Source organism: Ambystoma mexicanum, chromosome 4p, assembly GCF_040938575.1.
Source record: "Ambystoma mexicanum isolate Mex_15411 chromosome 4p, UKY_AmexF1_1, whole genome shotgun sequence".
Classification (NCBI taxonomy): domain Eukaryota; kingdom Metazoa; phylum Chordata; class Amphibia; order Caudata; family Ambystomatidae; genus Ambystoma; species Ambystoma mexicanum.
This window is the reverse complement of record NC_090927.1, coordinates 448,147,929-448,166,768: the sequence shown is the minus strand read 5'-3', so window position 1 is coordinate 448,166,768 and position 18,840 is coordinate 448,147,929. Positions and strand designations below refer to the sequence as shown.

The window sequence follows — 18,840 nt, the reverse complement described above, 5'->3', positions numbered from 1 at the left end:
GGGAGCAGAATGGAAATAAAATACACATACATGCTCCCTGCTGGAGCGTATTCAAGTACAGCTGATGGCCCTCTGACAAGCATGGGCCCGGTGGGGAAATAGAAGAAGAGCTCCAGTGGGAGCGGACGCCTGGAGGTGGGTTTCCCATGCAGCAACAGCATGGTTATGCGCGTTGCAGTGCTGTTGGAGCCCAAGGATGATTCTGGGCTGACGGGCGGTGTGAAGTTGGGTGCAGAGTCCAAGTCCCTGCAGAAGACCATAACTCCCATATGACGGGAAACAGCAACACCACAGCCTATCAGTCAAGAAAGATAGCTGTTTTCCCCTAAGAACTGTTCAGATATCCATACAATCTGGAGAGGACAAGAAAGGCTAACCTCAGGCATACCAAAGGGGAAGGGCAGGACGGCAAGTTCTGAATTTGAGGCTATCCTTCCTCGGGTGCTGGTGCAGTCATCCTTTCCTACTACGGGGTAGGTCGGGGAGGTCGTCGGGAATTAGATGAGCAGCAGCCCCCACAGCGATACAACCCACACCCAGGCCTGAGTGAGGTGGGTAAATATGGACCACCAAATGCTTTTGGGGATTGGCTGCCTGGAGCTGTGTCCTGTTGTCAGCTCGAGGAGAGCACAACAAAGAACGCGGCCACAACAAGCGGGGGAAAACACCCCATGTCGACTGAGGCAGAAATTTGGCCCCGAACATTGGAGCAATACTGTAAGACCCCGAGGCCCAATGGCAGCAATATGTCACTAAAGCGGAGCATCTCCAGCAGCGCCAGGATGGTTCTGCCACCCTCCGGCTCATCAGAATTCCACACATCGACAGTGGCATCTCCACCCTCATGCTCATCGAGGCTCTCAAGCCAGGACGTTGGAACTATCTGTACGCTGGTCACCGCCCTAGCAGCGCCAGCAATGAGGCGCTGCATGGGGTATGAAACATGCTGTGCTGCCGGACACTCAGAGAAAATCAGGCGTCATTGCGCGACTGCGGTGCCGGTGCTGTCCATCAAGAGATGTTGTGCTCACGGGGCAGGAGGAGGAAAAGGCCCTCCAGCACCGGGGAAGTGGCGCAAGGTGCTATCAGGTGGCTCGAGAGGGTGGCTCCCACCACAAACCTGTGACGCCAATCCAGCCCAGCGGTGGCAGCCGGGTAAGACCTGGCACACTGTTACAGTAGTCTGAGGGGAAGGCTAACCAGCGCAGGGGTTATCGTCTCCCGGAACAGCACCATCAAGCATAAACCACCCTGCCCACCATATTGGTGGCCCTGACTGCCCGCCACTGAAGACACCCTGGCGGCCTGTTGCTGATGACACCTTGCGCGCGATGCCGTCGAAGGGACAAGCTCAACAGGGTTTGGGGAAGATACCTGCTGGAACCCCTGAGTTCAATCGACAACTTGTGTCTGACCAATTAACCAGGCAGCTGTGGGCCCTAAAACCAAGAATCAGTGCATCAGTCGAGAAATGGGTTGCAGCTCATCATGAGTGCTTGTGCGCCCTTCTGTGCCCCTGGAGGAAAGAGAAGTGCCAGAGCGGGGGAGCATCGCCAACAAAAAGGGGTGAGTGATGCCATATCACCCCGTACTTGATCAACAGCACATGGAGCAGCCTGGATGCCCCGCAACCGGCGTCTCGCTGCTCTGCTCGGAACATCAAGGGACTAGGCCGATGTGGCCCCTGGTGCCCGCCAGGTGCGGCTTTGCCGGCCGTGGACTATGCCATCAGACTAGGCCGATGTGGCCCCTGGTGCCCGCCAGGTGCGGCTTTGCCGGCCGTGAACTATACCATCCATGGACCGGAACTCGGGAAGTGACTCCTGAATGGATGCGGATGGGAGATCGACTGGTCTAATGCTGCCCTGCGATGGTTTAAAGAGGGCTCAGTAGTATTGTGCTTTGATGCTGTGAACCTGCATAGTAGCTAGATGTTTTAAGTAGTTTCAGCAAAGAATAATAGGGTGAGGCTGTGATCCCGCAGTGGCGTGTGTGCATGTAACACCAGCCGCCAACCATGGCATCTGTTTGTGTATTTCCCGTTCTGAGCCTTGGTAGTACCGATAATTAAAACAAACAAGTATGCAGTAAAACCGGAAAGTCGATTCTGCCATTCGTCGTTACTGTTGCTAAAACCTACTTAACAAGCACTAGCCTAAAGCCTGCCTCTGTGGGTATGGCAAGAACGTCGACGCTCCTGCTGCTCCCTGCTAAGAGAAAGCCCCGGGGCTGGGTGAAGCGGGCGGGGGCCGCGCCCGCTACTGTGCCTGCCCACGGCAGCCGCGTCACCGGGAGCGGAAGGAGCCGCTGGCCCAGTGAAAACGCCGCCGAAGGAGGAGCTGTCAGCGCGGGGATGCTGCTGTGGCTGGCGGGGTTTTGAAGCCACAGCGGGAGGCGGCGAGGAACGCGACACACGCCTTGCTCCGCCAGAGGCACCGAGGAGCGATGGGGCCTTCCGAGCTGCTGCTGTTCGCCAACTGGAGCACGCTGCTGGTGTGCATGGTGCTCAAGTTCCCGCAGATACTGGCCCTGGTGTCCTCCGGCTCCGCGCGCGGGATCAGCCTGAAGAGCTTGCTCCTTGAGCTGGCCGGGTAAGGGACCTGCATGTAGCCGGGCCGTGCGCTGCCCTCCACTCCCCCGTGTGACGCTCAGCCTCCAGCGCCTTGCATGGTGGGACTTTTAGTTTCATGTTCGCAGCACATTGATGGGCCAAGGCTTAGAAGTGACAACATGCAGTGTTGTTCTTGGTCCAAAAGCCTGGAGTGAATGAAGCTGGCAGCCTGGCACGGGCGAATGCGCATTGGCATTGTTCGGCCAGGTGCGCAGCCTGCGGCTATTTATGGAAGTCTGACAATTAAGCCCTTTCAATGCCCCCTGCAGAAAAACATACACCATTGGAGCATGGAAATCAATAGAGGTTAACCTTTTAAAAGTAACATCATGGTCCCAGGATTACTTCATTCGTATTGGGTTGAAGCGGTCACAGTGCGGCACTTTCGGCGATATACCTTTCAAACCGTGTTAACTTGCACCAATAGAACTATCTTTACATCTCATCGCTGTCTACAATGTTCCCAACTTCAAACTAGTGTTGCCACCTTTGAGACAGAAGCCGGACTTGAAGCCCCGCCCACACCGCATCCCCTTGACACGTCCATTAAGTAGATTTTGTAACTGTAATTAGTTATTTGTAAGCGCGTACCCGGGATCGAACTTGTACTGCTCTATGCCGTCCTGTTTCCAACGCGAACACGTTGCCCCTGAGCTAGTTGAAAACTAGTACACAGTCACGCAAAGAGAAAACAATCATGCTTGCAGTTATTTATTTGTTTACGTACCTAAATTCGTTTTTTAAACACAATCTGCATTATTAAAATAAATATTATGTAAGGCTAAATGGCATTTGCCTAAATTATATGGCATACATTTTTTGACCTAAAAAAATCTGAGCTGTTTCTAAAAAGCTGAGCTGTGTCTGACAAAATTGGATCCAGTGACCGTCGAGCTGCTGCGATTTTAACCAGGTGTGCATTAAGCCACTTGACCACCCTGTCAGATCAATAGACGACACTGATTATTTATTTCTTGAAAACGTTATTCGTTTTAAAAGCAGCTGTGAAAACATTGATAAAAGATGTATTTGAAGGTTTGAGACGTCTGTGAATCCTTCAAACAGCTCAGTGGGTTAAGAACCTGTTGCAGAACTCTCTAGCTGTAGGTTTTGCATAAATCACTAATTAACCACAAACCAACATCCCAAAAGAATCTCACAGGGAGAACAGGTGAGAGTTATTATTTAACCATTTTCTAAGGCACACATCAATAACAGACGGGTCTGTTGCAATTTTTAAGAAACATTGCCATTATTCATTCTTTCATTTTCGTCATTTGTACAGCGCTTTGTGCCCCTCTGTTGAGAGGACCCGAGGACTCTCTTTGCTGATCCAACCAGAGCCTCTTCACCCTAAAACATTAGGAAAACACACAGGTCCCATCTTCTTTCGTCTGGGAAGCTCCAAGGGCCTGTGTTGCCCCCAATACTGAAGCCACACCGCCAGACTCGCCTCCTTGCGCTTCTTCCATGTCTGGCTCCCAGTGGTGGAAGTGGAAAAAGTAACTAGTGGTACTCGGCCTGCACTGAAAAAGGGGCGGGGGGGATAGGTGTGGGGGGGGGGAGGAGGACTGTGGGTAGCAGAGATCAGGATCACAAACCTTGGCTGAACAGTGAAGCAGGGATTTTAATCCACTCTGCACATGTTACCATATACTTTCCAAGCTTTACTCAGTACAAATAGTTTGGATTTCAAGGCCTACAGTAATAATGTCTTATAGAGTTTACTTACAAAAAACACAAATTGCATAATAAAGCCACATGACATGTAAATCCTTATAGCGACATGTTAAGCCAAAAGAATATCATTGTGGCTTTAATTTTCGTATTGTATTTGGTTATTTATATAGCGCTCTTTCCCCACTTGTGTGGCCTCAATGCACTTTTTCCACGGTTGGAACGCCCTTGGTGACCGTAGTCGATGTGGTTGGAGATTCTAGGGAGTTTAGCTTGGGAGATGCATGTGTGCATGTTGCCGTTTTAAGGCTTGGGTGGCTGGCAAGCCTCGATTAAGCAGCCAAAGAGATGTCAGACACATGGGTGGGCGCTGTTGGGGGTTAGAGATAGATTGCTATTGTTTCAAGAATCTATGTGAGGCCAGCTACACCGGTTTCCTTTCGGGTGAGAAGTTTTGAGGTACGTCAGGTGTTTCAGTCTGGACAGCTATGTGTGAAACTAGACTGAATGTGCTTGGCCATAGCTTGAATAGTAAACTATAAGTCCCAGAATGCAAGCTAATGCCAACCTGAAAAATCTAGTACCTAGTTAGCCCCACTGTATTTTCAGTGATTTAATACATGTAATAAAATAAGTTGAGTAATAAACTCACATAGGTATGGAGATTCTTTGCAACAAACCTCCAGCTCATTGTTATTCATGATGTTGAAAACATTTGATTAGTGGCATAAAGCAACTTTATTTTTTTGCATGTGAAGATAGTAGTCATCATCGATATACAAAAATATTTAAATGAGTGCTTTGTGTTGCTCACTTTACCTATCACAAATTTGCAAGGTAACTGGTGCTTTGTGAGAGCTTTGAGTTGGAAATGTTCCATCATGCACACGAAAAGCTCTTCCACCGATAAAAGAAATGCGTTTGCAAACTGAGCACCTTAGCGACCTTCAGAGTCAAGGAGGCTGTGTGAGTGTGTGTGTGTGTGTGTGTCTGCCTAGCCGAGCCTTGTAAAACGGGCAGTGCTTGAATTCTATAGCTGGCCCGGGAGAAAGAAAAAGCATCCAAGCGCGGTCTTTGAGCCTTCTAACTAAAGGTACATTCTGTAAAAAGCAAATGAATTAGTGGTACAGGGTGCCAATGATTTATATTACACTTCCATCTCTGCTGCCTCCTCTCCGATGTACCCTTCCAAAGTTTTCTTCAATATTCATTCTTCCCTAGGGCAATTTTAACTATTTTTAACCCGACCCCATCCTCGGGAGCAAAATCCTGTGCCCCTGGGAATCCTGCATCAAGAGTTTACACTGATCGCACTGACTGCCCCTGTCATCTCCTCTGGCTGAGACCCTCAACCTAGGAATCAATGAAACATGAATAACCCTCCTTCCCAATGCTCTTAGGCTCTCTCTTACCCCAGTGTGTCATTACTGTACCTTAAGGCAGTCTTCAAACCTCTGCAACTGTGCTTTTACTGCCAGCTTATTGCTTTTCTGCCTCAACCACTCTGCTGGCAACACTATTCTTGGTTTATTTCTTCAACCTTGAACCCACTCTTCATCATTTATGGTCAACTGTCGGTCTCACTCCACCCGAACCACAGAAAGCGTTCCTTGGGACACTCTCACAGAAGGTAACTCTTTCCTGCCAAAGACTGCCCCAAATCTGCACGATTGGTCTTGCTTGCTCTCGTCTACAGGAAAAGCTTGTTGCTCACCTGTTACTGCTTTCTCCCTTCTAAGAAATACTTTTACTGAGCTCTGAAAAATCTTTCTGAAACAGTTTAACTTCCTTGTTAAATTGTTGGATGTTCTATTTTACAAAGTCTACTTACCTGTAAGTGTGGTGATTATCCCTTGCCTTTTCTTACATAAAGGTTATATTTTTATATACATGTAGAGTATAGACATTCTGTCATTGGCTTTTAATGCATAGTGTGTACTATACCTGTTAACCATCCTGCTCCATCGCCGCTGAATTAGACCTGGGCTGCTCTGCTTCCCTACCACCTGGAGAGCTTGGTGTGCTTTAGGGAATCGCTAACCGTACCCAAGTCTGGAAGATACACCTAAACACCCTGACCACAAGGCTTACGGAGCATCTCCCTAATATTGGGTAAATCGTCAAACCATTCAGAAAGGCCGTGTGTCACTCCGCCTCCCACCGCCCTCCAATGCAATAGAGTTGGCTTCTAGGTGACGCTTAAGCTCTAACCTAATATCCAAAGCTACAAACTAGCTTTTGTTTATTTTTAATAATTTATTTACAATTCAGAGAGCTAAACTGTCAATGGATACATAGCAGGTTAAGGAGCTGGGTTATCTGTTGTGTGATTGCAATAACAAAAATCTGTTTCCCTGTGCACACAGAGGTTTAATTTGTCACTTTGTTACCGTGCGATTGTTCTGTACCAAATCACCATCGTAAGATTGCCCTTTACTGCACTTTTTATGTAAAATATTTTACTGAATTCAATATTCTGGGACCGTTCACCGTATTTGAATTGTTCATCCGTGTGCTATGAGAGAGCGACAGTTGGACTGGAACCCTTTGATGATCCGTACGTAAAGCACATGATCACATGAAACCATGCATGAGGGCGTTGCACTGGCTTCCAATTGAACAAATAACCCACTTGACACCCCAGTGCCCTATCCATAAAGCCTTTCAGGGCAAGAGACCAAAGCAACGAAGATACCACCCCTTCCCTTTTGGCTCCTACACTGATGTGAATGTCCCCAGACCAGTGAAATCAGTTTTTTTTTTTTTTCAGTCCCACCTTGTCTTATTTCTCCCGAGACGAACCCCCCACCCTCCCTTCTGCGGTGGGTGGCCCACTATGGACATCCAACGGGCCTCCAGAGTGCTAGGGACACCGGCACTCGACGAGCCCAGTGACTATGGGGTTGGGGGGCCCGCCCTGGACATCCAGCAGGCCCCATGGTACTACAGGACTCCAGCACCATTGGGGGTGGGGGCACAGCCTGTCCTGCCCCTGACCATGTGGATCTCTGCCACCGTCCTGGCATCGGGACATGTAGGCCTGTGCCTCCACTGGTAGGCCAGAGGCGTACATGAAATGAGACATGGACTGTCATTCCTCTTCTGGAGTCTGCAACCGTTCTTTTTGGCTTACTGCACAAAAACCCAGATTCATTTAAAAGTGGAAAAGGTCGCTTTAATGTGACGGGCCAAAGCTTACAATTAAACGCTTACCTGGCTCCATGGCCTTACAAACTAAAGACATATTTTAAACAACCAATTAAATAATTAAACGTTCTCATTTTTTACCCAACAATTAAATAATTACATCAAGCCATTTCCTCCCTAACTATCCCTTGGACCCTACCGTCTCCTTACCCCTTTTCCATGTGTCCCGCTTTCTCCCCGGGGCCATGCCCCTCCAGGCTCAATACCTGTTTCCCCGTGGTGGCCCACTTGTGCAAACAGCGCCACCCCATCCTTTACCGTGTCATTCCCCCATTGTGCTTCCCTCCCCCCACATCAAAAGGGGCCATGCCCCCAGCACCAGAAAAACCCTCCCCCGAGGTGTTCTTTCTGCCCCCCCTTACCAATTCTCCTACCTCCAACTCCTCAACCAATCTCCCAGCCAAGAGCTCAAGTCCCCCAGATAATGATTGTTCCCCAAACCGGAAAGCTTACCCATCCTCTCTAACTCTCATCAATCCTTTCTAAACCATCTCCTTACGTTCCAAAACCTGAACTGACACCGATGTACAAAATTGCACCATCTCTCCGTTTATCCCCTTCCTTGCCCGCTCTATCGGACCCTCATTTCTCGCTCCCCTCCCAACTCTCTGTGGCAAAAAACTTAGTCCCCCCTACAGTTGCCTGAGGCCACACTTGTCGGACCCATAACAAAAACCCTTTTTATTTTCCTGAAAAGAGCCACACCCGTATCCCGTACCAAATCATTTTCCCCCACCAAGACTAATCCCCCCCCCAACTGGAGGCCCCTAGTTTTCCCTCAACCCAGCCCACCTAGGAAGCAACTGATCCCAGGCCAGCCCCCCAAAACCGGACCATCTTACCACCACATCTTTATAGTTGCAACCCAGTTGCCTGTCAACAACCCTTTCCTCAGCTTCTTTCCCCGCCCACTTAACCCTAGAATGTCCCAAAAACCAGATTTTTGACATCTGACCGTACCTCCTGGCAGCATCTGAAAAAGAAATTACAAAATCACTTGCAAATCAACAACACCCTAATAAATGCAACACTCCTGCTACCAGCTGCAACATTTTTATAATGACCTTCCGTTTGACCCGGTCCCTGGCATACCCTTTGTATCTCCCTTACTCCCAGCGTCCCAACCTATTCCCCTACTCCTCTGAATAGTCCAGCCTGCTACCTTCAGATGCTGCACCCCTCCTAAGTGAATGAGTTCCAACCTCCTAACCCTTCCCACACCACCAGTAACACCTTCCTCCGTACCCTATCCTTTCTGGCCATCTCCTTAACCCTCTCCGGAAACACCCAAGGTCCTCTCCTACCTGTCCCCCTATATTCCGCCCCTTTCACCTAACCTTTAAACAATACACCTAAACCCACTTGGGCCCCCCTTTTTCCCCTAAACTATTACCCTCCTGCTCACCCTTGCCCCCCCACCTTCCATCACCTTATTAATTTGGCCCTGCGTTGCCCCCCCTGCACCAGGGGCCCACGTGCACCCCCATCCATGCAGGCCCTTTACTTTATTACTCCTCTCGCCACTGCACCAGGGGCCAAACCTGCACCCCCGTCCATGCAGTCCCTTCCATATAACCATCTTCCAGCTCGTTGCGTCCCTTACCACCTGTTTCCCACCTGCACCAGGGGCCCTAGTGCACCCCCGTCCATGCAGGCCCCTTTTCTGCCTTACTCCTCTGCACCAGGGGCCAAACCTGCGCCCCCGTCCATGCAGACCATTCCTCATAAATTCCTCTTCCGGCACCTTGCTTCGTTGCTCCACTTTTTTCCCCCAGCTGCACCAGGGGCGCTAGTGCACCCCCGTCCATGCAGACCCTTCTCCTCACTTCCCCCTGCTGCACCAGAGGCGCTCCCGCACCTCCGTCCATGCAGCCTGAAGCTTACTCACCCTGTCGTCGGCAAGCGTGAGGGCTTTGCCACCGTCAACCATGCCCTCCAAACGACAGCCACCACCCCTTAACAATTTCCACAACTACACCCCCCTGCAGCCCTCCCCTACCTACTATTCTTCCTCCTCACCTCTCTCCTACCCCCTTTAAATCGCCCCCCAAAACCTTTCTTCGAACCTTGTTCCTCCCCACCTTTTACGCTAAACTGAGCCCGACCTACCAGCACACCCCAATTTACCTGGCATGCGGTCCTTCCCCCCCCACCTCCTTGCCCTGACCCACTGTCCCTTGCCTTGACCCACTGTCCCTTGCCTGAAAACAATCCGTAACCGGATGCCGACCCGCACACCTGCTGCACTCGTGTTTAAATTTGCACATCCACCTCGTGCAGCCTTCTTTATTGAACGCCCAACATGCTGTCGAGGGCTGACCTCCGCCTTCTCCCCCCACCCCCTCATGGGCGGGGCGACCAAGAAAGGGCCGGTAAGGCACAGGCAGCCCACTTGCTGTGTGCAATGTCGGGGCAGGCCTCGTTGGAGCCATCCATTGCAGCCAAAGATCCATGTCTATCTCCCCCCGAGACCGCCTGACTGTCCTCCGCCATTCTCGCCCTGAATTCCTCATCATAGCGTACCCAGGCAAAACCCCCAAAACTTGTGAACGCCCTCCTAATTACGTCCCTATATTTAAGCAGGGCCACGCAACGCTCTGGGAATTTTTCACAATATACACTGGCATAAATGATAAATGCCGACGTCCAATTCTCAATAGTCACCGGTACCCTTGGTCGTGCAGCCAGTTCCCTCTCCTCTTCTTTAGACCCCTCCTTAGCTCTCACTTCCCTATGGAGCAATTTAAAAACATCTACAAATTCCCCCGCCTGAATCTTTTCCCTGGTCGCCGCCATCAAGTGCGCCCCCAACGGTTTTGTTATCCCCATGTATGGCAATTTTCTCTCCTTTCCTTTCATTTCAACCTCCTTTTCTTTTCCCCCTTGCACCTCGAGCCCCAATGGCTCCACCACCTTGTCCGTCTGAATCTCCACCAAGCAAATGCTCTTCTCAACCCCCAAGGCTCCAATGGCCTGTACACCAAATTCTTTCCTCAACCCTTTCAAACCAGACCCTTCCTTTCCCGTCCCCCCTCTTGGGACCCCTCTCTGCCATGCAGATGACCATTCCCTTTCTCGCTCACCTCTTTCCGCACCTGCTGTTCCGCGTCCACACCAATGTTCCTCATCTCCTTCCTTATAGGGCTCCTACTGCGGTGACAAAACATGTCAGCAGACTCACCCAACCAACCGCTCCCCCGCCTTCTTGCCCCCCGACCACCCTGCGCCTGCCTTTCCCGCTCCCAATACCAACTTCCTCTCTCCTCCCCCCCTTTCACCCACAGTCCTATAACCATCCACCTCCCACTGCCCCACAATATCCTCAAAACCAACTTCATAACCCGTCCAATACCATTGTGGCTGCGAGCCCGTGCCCCAGTCGAGTTGATCTTCTTCTTGCGAGCCCGGGGTGTCCACCCCGCCACTCCTTTGACGTCTTCTCGGCGGGGCCGTGGAAACCCCTGCCTGGTCCTCTTCACTCAGGCGAGGCGCTCCGACCTCCACCCTAGAGTCTTCATTGCTAGGGGCCGTGCTGCACCCTCTAGGCTCTCCGTACGCTGACTGAGGAAGGGCTGTTCTCAAACCCTCTACTTCCACCTGACCAGTGGGGGCTGCGCAGCGCCCTCTGCCCCCACTCCTCCTACCCGGGGGGGGCGTTCCGCACCCCGCCCTATCCACCTCAATTGATGGGGACCTCTCCCTCCTCCTCCCACCCGCACTCTTACGCAGGTATTTCCCCCCTCTTCCCCGCTGCCCTTGCACCCTTTTTGTGCCCCATCTCTAGCCCCGCCGTGGTTCCTTTGAGCCTCCTCCATTTGAGCACTCCCTGCTTCCTTAGTGCTATCTTTCATTCCCTCCCCACATGGCTGCCCACCCGAAATCATCTCTTCCCCGGCCGCCCTCCTGTCTATCTCCCTCCTCATCTTCCTATCCCTGGATTCCCACACCTCCCCTCTCCCCGCCACGGGGGTGCAAGCCACCACTGCCGCGAGAGCCCCATCCGCTGTCGCTCTATGCTGCGGCCTACCCCCACTTGTCTCCCTCTCACCCGTGACCTCTCCCACCGCCCCCCCCAGCTGGGTCTTAGTTGCCCTGCCAATTATTGCCAGGGCCTCCCTCAGCGCCCTCGCATCAACCAACACCTTCCTGCCCGCACCTTGGCCCACCATCGTGCACCAACACTGAATGGCGCACTAAAATATGCCCCTTGTCGCTCACCCGCTACCTAAGCCCCCGAGCCGGGCCTACCCGTGGAAAGAAGGACCCCTAGTAGCGGGGAAACCCAAAAGAAATTGCACTAACCAATAATAACACAAGTAGTTAAATAACTCCCGCTTTGCAACCAACCTTATACCTATATTCTATTTATTTTATTTATTTATCTAGCTTTTTTAATTTTTTTTTTATATTTGCCCCCCACCTAAAACCTACCCCCCCTACCCACCACCCCCTCTCCTAACTGCCCCTCTCCCTACAGTACTAGCAGGCCACCCACAAGCCCCCCCAAATGCTAATAAACAACACTAACAACCCTGTGCAGCCCGATGACCCAATCACCCAATCCACAGCCCCCCTGCCCCCTAGTGGCACACCATATTCACTGCACCCGACAGAAAACACCAGACAAATGGAGCTGCCCCTTTAAGGAGCTCTCTCTGCCCTCTCTGGCCGGCGGCTGCCACCGCACCCCGAGCCACGCACCCGATATAGGGCCCACTGGTCTCACTACCTATCACAGCCGACCCCCCAACACCCGGAGGGGCCGTGCAGCCCCGCGGCCGTGTGCTGCTGGGCGGGAAGTGTCCCCGGGCTCCCAGGACTTATTACCCTGCCCGTGCCCACCCCCCAGCCCGAGCCTGCGCTCCTCTCACTAACGGGCGAAGGACCCGCCACACGCGCAGGCCCCGTAAAAGAGACGCGTCCTGCACCACCAACCCCGCTCCCGCACAGACAACCCGGATCCCCGAAGCCCGGCGCCTAAACAGGAAGAAAGCCTCCCGAACCCACGCCGCCCACCGAGACGCAGTTAAACCCCGGCGGCGGATCAGGTAAGGAGGTGGTGGGGGGGGGTAACTTATATACGCTACCCCCAACTAGACAGAACTCCCCCACCTTCTTCTTATTATTATTATTATTTTTTTTAAATTTTTTTTATATGCCTGACCCTATATCAACCCTCACCCACTCTAACTACCCCCACTACCCTACCTCACCTGCTCTAACCACGACCTGGGCCCCACTCACTCAGGGAAGGCTCGGGAGCAGGCAACGGGACAATCACCAAGTCCAACTGTCGCCTGCCTCCCGAACCTTCCCTGGCTCCTTAAATACCCTGGGGAGGCGCTCTGCCCCCCACGGCCACTCGCTGGCCGTGTGCAGCGCCAAAAACTTCCCCGGGGGGAAACGCTTCGCGTTCCCCCACGGGGCCCCCCGTCTCACGTGCCTGCAGGGGCTCCTTTTATTAGCTTGGCCATGACACACATGGCCCATCTTAAAAGGGCAATGCACATAGGAGGGGCTATCACAGTTAAAAGGGTAACACACGTGGGAGGGTCTCACCACCACACCTTCTTGGAGTGCCTCAAAGTAATTTTGTATTGCAGTTGGCACGGTGTAAACCAACAAAGAATAAATATATAAAGTTCATATTTTCACACGTCAGCATTCTGGTATCGTGTTTGATGCAAAAGCATACATTTCCAGTTAAGAGGCATGTCCTAGCTCGTGCTGCGCTGGCATGGTTCTCATTCTTGCCTCCTAATATGCAAAGCTTTTATATGGTATCACGTAGACGTCTGGTCGTTCAAATAATGGACAAAATACCTTTTGGCCAAACATAACATGCCGTAAGCAAAGGCTATGTATAAGAGCATTGCCAATGTCGAACTGTTCTGCAAAGAGTAATATTACACACACAAGCACCATAATATGGTTTTAAAAAGCTACAATAGGGGAAGCATGGTCCACGCAGGGTGCTATGTTATTATTTCGATTTTTGTAGGTCGCCTAACCAAAAGGCCGATTTATTTTTTCCAGATGATTTTAGGCGGCCTGTCATTTCCGGGTCCTGGCGTGCCTCTACGTATGTGCGTGGCAGGGGCTGGCAGGTTTGGACAGTTTGGTTTAGAAAGCAGATCAGTCTTTCTAAGTCGTTTTTTTCACCCCGCAATTCTGAAAAAGGTCTCTTGGCCTAATACCGTTGGGGGGAGGGGACACACACAACAGGATCAATACCCATTTGGCCACAGAACAGGTGAGAATCCACAAGGCAGCCAATTGGTCTTCTGCACCCTTTTCCTTCACCCTTGACCCGCATGTCTGGGTGAGGTGTCACTGTGGTTCTGCCCCCACATGTAAGGAGACGAGCTGCAATACCCGGTAGCAGTATACCACGAGCGCTTTGGGGACCTGCCACAGGGTCTAGTGTGAGCGTCTCCACCTACTCCTAATAAGGCAGCAATAGGCAAATACATTTGTAAACATTGGCATAATGTAAATAATCAGTCAATAACTGCAAAAGCAAGATTAGATGAACCAAAAAAGGGTAAATGCAGCCATAGCACCAGCACATCTGTGGTCACCTTCCAATGCCCTGACTCTCTCATGTTCACTGTCCTCCTGGTAGTAAATGGGTATCTCTCTCCAGGGGGCAGCACAAATACAATTTTTGGAGTTGTGGGGCATATTAAGTGTGTACCCTCGGACCAGTGAACAAGCGAGCAAGCAAGGACCATCACAGGTACGGACTGTGACACCAGTGACAAACGTGCAGAAATGTGATATGGTAATGATGGGGTCATTAATGGATTTGTCCATCGTGCGGAACACCTCCAGGGAATTGCTCAGTGGTCACTCTTCTACCAGACTGTGCCCCTCGAATTTCAGTTCTCTCCATCTCTCACTTCTTCTCTTTCCCGTAACTGTACTTTTGCTCACACTCAAACCGACATATTCTCCTATCTGCAGTTTCTTGAACTCCGCATTGAAACGGGCTCTGGGTGTGAGCGATCGCACTCCTTCAAAATCTCAGGCTCACATGGGCTGGACCATACCTGTGCTTGCTATATTGCAGAGATGATCTTTATAAAGATGGCCCAGGACAAGGTATTTACGTGATGAGCTCCATCTGGTCCTGTTAGCGTTGTGGAGAAATCTTCACCATCTCGGGAAATACCCAACAGTGATGAGCGATACAACCAAACAATATCGGGCTCTGATGTGTTGGATCACCTGTGGCTTCATCACAACCAAGGGTCCTCTTTTGTTTCCCTCCTCAGTCTCCAACTCTCAGCACCTAATTGATGAGTGCTGCATTCCATATGGGCCAGACAATGGTCCCGGTCGCCCCTGGCACTTTATCCAACTCTTTTGAGCGAGGAATTTAGCCTCCAGTGTGCCATGACCCTCATCTGTATACTATGTATAGTTTCACCTACTTCCTGACCGACCTGAGAACTGAAGTGTTGTAGGTATTGAAGGCAAGCCCCTAAACGCTCGCACCAGAGAGAATACAACCCGCTAGGGAAGAAAGGCCCAAGTCGACCTTGTGAGGATAACAAGTTAAATCCCATGCGCAGATGAGAGCAACAGCAAAGACTTCTGCTGCTAAGAACGTTTTGCCAAAGAGAGGTACAAGCAGAAACGTTTAAAGCGAAACATTGTCATAAATGACGCAATACATGCAATGCAAACCTGTGTGACTGGATGGATCCTATACAGATGCTTCCTTTATCCATATGGTATGGCAGTTGATTGGTCTCAGCCCAGTCCATCCGTCTTCCATCACGTGGGTGCTGCGGGGCTCATCTTCTCACGTCGAAGGTCGGAAAACAAATTAATTATACCCCTACTGTACAGCTTGTTTATCACTCATACTGTGCACTTGGCAGGTCTTAAAACGGACACACAGGAGGTTCCAGGGTACTTTAACCTTCACACACACATTTCACTCACTACCTCTGCGGAATCCGGCTCCAAGGTCTCCGCCCTGGTTTTGAACTATAATTTATCCCTCCCAGCACCTTGAAATACAAATCACATGATTGTTGCTTCAACGATGCACCCTGTCCATCCTCTTTGAACATTTCAGGACTTGTTACTTTGGGGTCAGTGGTCAAAGGGCACCTGGTGATGGAATTCGGGGATCTTAGGGTTCAGTCAGTGATATGGGCTATAACTTGTGGTCACTCGGGAATGGGCTGGGTCATGCTTTGGCCAAAGTGAGATAAAGCAAAAACAAAGAGGTGATGGCTGGAAGGTTTAGAATTAATCTTAACCTCAGGCATTGCTCTGGGCACCCCTCCAGACTATCGTTCTTCGCCTGTCAAGCCATTACAGAAGTGAAATGACCATATGCAAATCAGGCATGGTCCCACCCCAAAAGTGGCAGTCCAGCCCTAACTGCTAGGCCACATCCCTTCTGCACGAGACCACAAGCATCCCCAGACATGTTTCAGCCTTGTTGGGCCTAATCAGTGAGGAGTAGCTTGGGTCACTAGGCCCAGCAGGCACAGGACACACGTCTGGGCATACCCATCACGCTCGGGGTGACAAAGCAAAAACAAAGAGGTGATGGCTGGAAGGTTTAGAATGAATCTTAACCTCTGGCATTGCTCTGGGCAACCCTCCAGACCATCGTTCTTCGCCTGCCAAGCCATTACAGAAGGGAGAAGACCATATGCAAATCAGGCAAGATCCCACCCCAAAAGGGGCAGTCCGGCCCGAACTGCTAGGCCACATCCCTTCTGCACGAGACCACAGGCATCCCCAGACATGTTTCAACCCTGTTGGGCCTCATCAGTGAGATAACATGCACACCAAGCGCTAGCCTCTGATCGAGGCCTTGTAAGGCACATTTCTCTTGGGTGAAAGACACATCTTCACAACACTTTCAAGAACAATGAACAAACAGTGTGGCGGGAGGGGGTGCAAACTGTCCTCATCGGAGCTTGGGCATGGCCGGAGATTTCTGTAGCCTCGTGGATTTGGGCCTAGTGCATGCAATGCTGCCTTTATCACGCTTACCGCACAAGCCTTCTCTTCTACATAGGAATATTAATATCTACGCGAAATAGCGATGCCACCCGTACCTTGTGCTACACAATATGAATAAACTATAACTGATTAATTAGCAAAGGGTGCTGCGGAACGGGAAAGCGTCCCTTTCACTGATCCCCCTCCCCCTGAATCATCCCAGCGCCTCAAATGCATCTCGTCTTACTGTAAAGTGCCTAGTGGGGTTCAGTGGGGCTGCCCCCTTCCCAACATTTTCTCCTTTCGCTACTTCTAAAGTAATACATTCTGGGATAGTTTTGAGCTTCCACTCCCCAGTTTCTACATCCACATATGGCTTACTCATTTTTGTGTAATTTTCTGGGTCAGGGGGTGGGGAAATGATGGTGTGATACAGGGGGGTCAACTTCATCTCCATACAGAATGGGCAACATTTCATACTACGAGCCAGCTAGTGGGACATTGATTTGTACTTCAATGTTTTTTGTTTCGCAAGGTGCTTTGGAACCCTCAATTGATAACCATCATCCTTGCGCTATTAGGTGCCACAGTGGCACAGCATCGAGGGACCAACTGACATGTGCAAAAAATGACCAGGATGAACACAATGATGGCCATTAACGTCTTCACGATTGCCCCTAGCCACTATAGAGCCCAGTTGATTATGCTCAGCCAATCATTGTCCTGAATTCAGCCCTCCTTCTTTATACAAACACCTAGGCCATGAACAGCTGCAATAATATGGGATGATTATGCCTTCTCTGCATCTTCTGGAGGTACGAATCTGCAAGAGGAATTGCCAAATCTTTTGCAAACCCAACCCTCCATCACCGTTAACATATCGAGCACATATCTGTGCTGCATTGTAATAAGTGTTGGTGCTCGCAACTCAACCTTGATCACATTGAAACCATTCTCTGTGTCATTTGCGAGCTGAACCAGATCTCACCTCATGATCTGCAGCCATTTAGCATTGGCTGCAGGCTGCACCTCCGGCAAGAGTAAAGAAGCGGAAAAGGATTCTGCTGAGCTGAATATTCTTCTGGTATTTCAGCAAGCAAGGTGGAAGAGTCTTTAGAAATGTAATTCAATCTTTTCATTCTCTGAGAACTGTCCTTTTCCTAGCCGGCTGTGAGGCTCTTGCGTAGGCACCAAGCACTTATCTTCAGGTTGCGTTGTGGGGCATATCTGCAATCAAGTGAGTCTTATTACAATGTTCATTTGTGCCAACAGAGACTGTATCTTTGCTGCAGAAACAGAGCTTCTATTCTTCTTCCTTGTGCACTTGCACCGGCTTTTCCATCATTGCAATCCACGTTGTTATGTTATGTTATAACATTTCTATAGTGCCAAAAGCCCTAAGGTATCTAGGCGCTCCCTCACAAGCAGAAAGAGGACAGTGAGGATGGCCGATGGTTAAGTGAAAAGTATCATTTTCAAGAGCTTTCTAAAAGCCAAGTGGTTAGTTTCTTCTCTGAGCGCCAGAGGTAGTTTATTCCATGCCTTAGACACGAGTACTTGGAAGGAGCGTCCATTTCCACATGCTCTCTTAGGCCTTGCCACCTGCAATAGCTGGGCGGATGTTGATCGAAGATTTTTGGTGGGCTGATATATAGTAACCCTTTCCTTCAGGTAGCTGGGAGCTGTCCCATAGATGCATTTATGGCAAAGGGTCAGTATTATAAAAGAGATCCTGGCTGGTATTGGTAGCCAGTGCAACTCTTTCTAGCAGAAGAGGTTGGTTCATGCCGTTTCATACCGTAAACAATACAAACTGATGCATTCTGGATTTTTTGCAGTCTAAAGAAATCTTCCCTGCTGGCACCCTCTCATCGCAGTAATCCAGACGTGGAAGAATAACGGCCCTTACTAATTTGGCTCTATTATTTTTAGAGATTTTCGGAGCCACCTGTCTCAATACTCTCAATTAATATTGAGTGTTCTTTTCGATTGCATCCACTTGAGCCCCTGCATCCAAGGAGGCCTCCAAGTATGCACCCAGGGTATTTACCTTATCCACTACTTCTATATGACTGTCCTCCACCAAGAACCTTGAGAAGGTAGGAGCTAAAGTCTCTCTAGACTTCTTGGACACATATAACATGAGTTCTGTTTTACTGGCATTTGGGCATAACCAATTTGTGGTCATCCAGTTTTTTATAACTTGGTAAATATATAAATGTTAAAGAGCAAAGGGGACAGGCATGCTCCCTGAGAGACGCCCTCCAAAAAGTATCGGACCCAATTTATCGTCTTGCCAGCAAGTCCGCCCGTGTCTTGCAACCTCTTAAATAATATCTTGTGGTCTAGTAGATCAAAAGCCACGCTGAGAT

General features: G+C 50.3%; 1 protein-coding gene across 2 annotated transcripts in view; it reads left to right on the top strand.

Moving 5' to 3' along the window:
- The first annotated feature begins 2,240 nt into the window (after window positions 1–2,240).
- SLC66A3 (solute carrier family 66 member 3) overlaps window positions 2,241–18,840 on the top strand; it is a 172,130-nt gene continuing 155,530 nt past the window's right edge. The window contains exon 1 of one of the 2 annotated variants that reach the window (XM_069605964.1): window positions 2,241–2,591. In XM_069605964.1, coding sequence (XP_069462065.1) covers window positions 2,446–2,591 — 146 coding nt within the window. In that variant the 5' untranslated portion in view covers window positions 2,241–2,445. The remainder of the gene's footprint in view (window positions 2,592–18,840) is intronic. The other variant, XM_069605965.1, reaches the window with a different exon arrangement.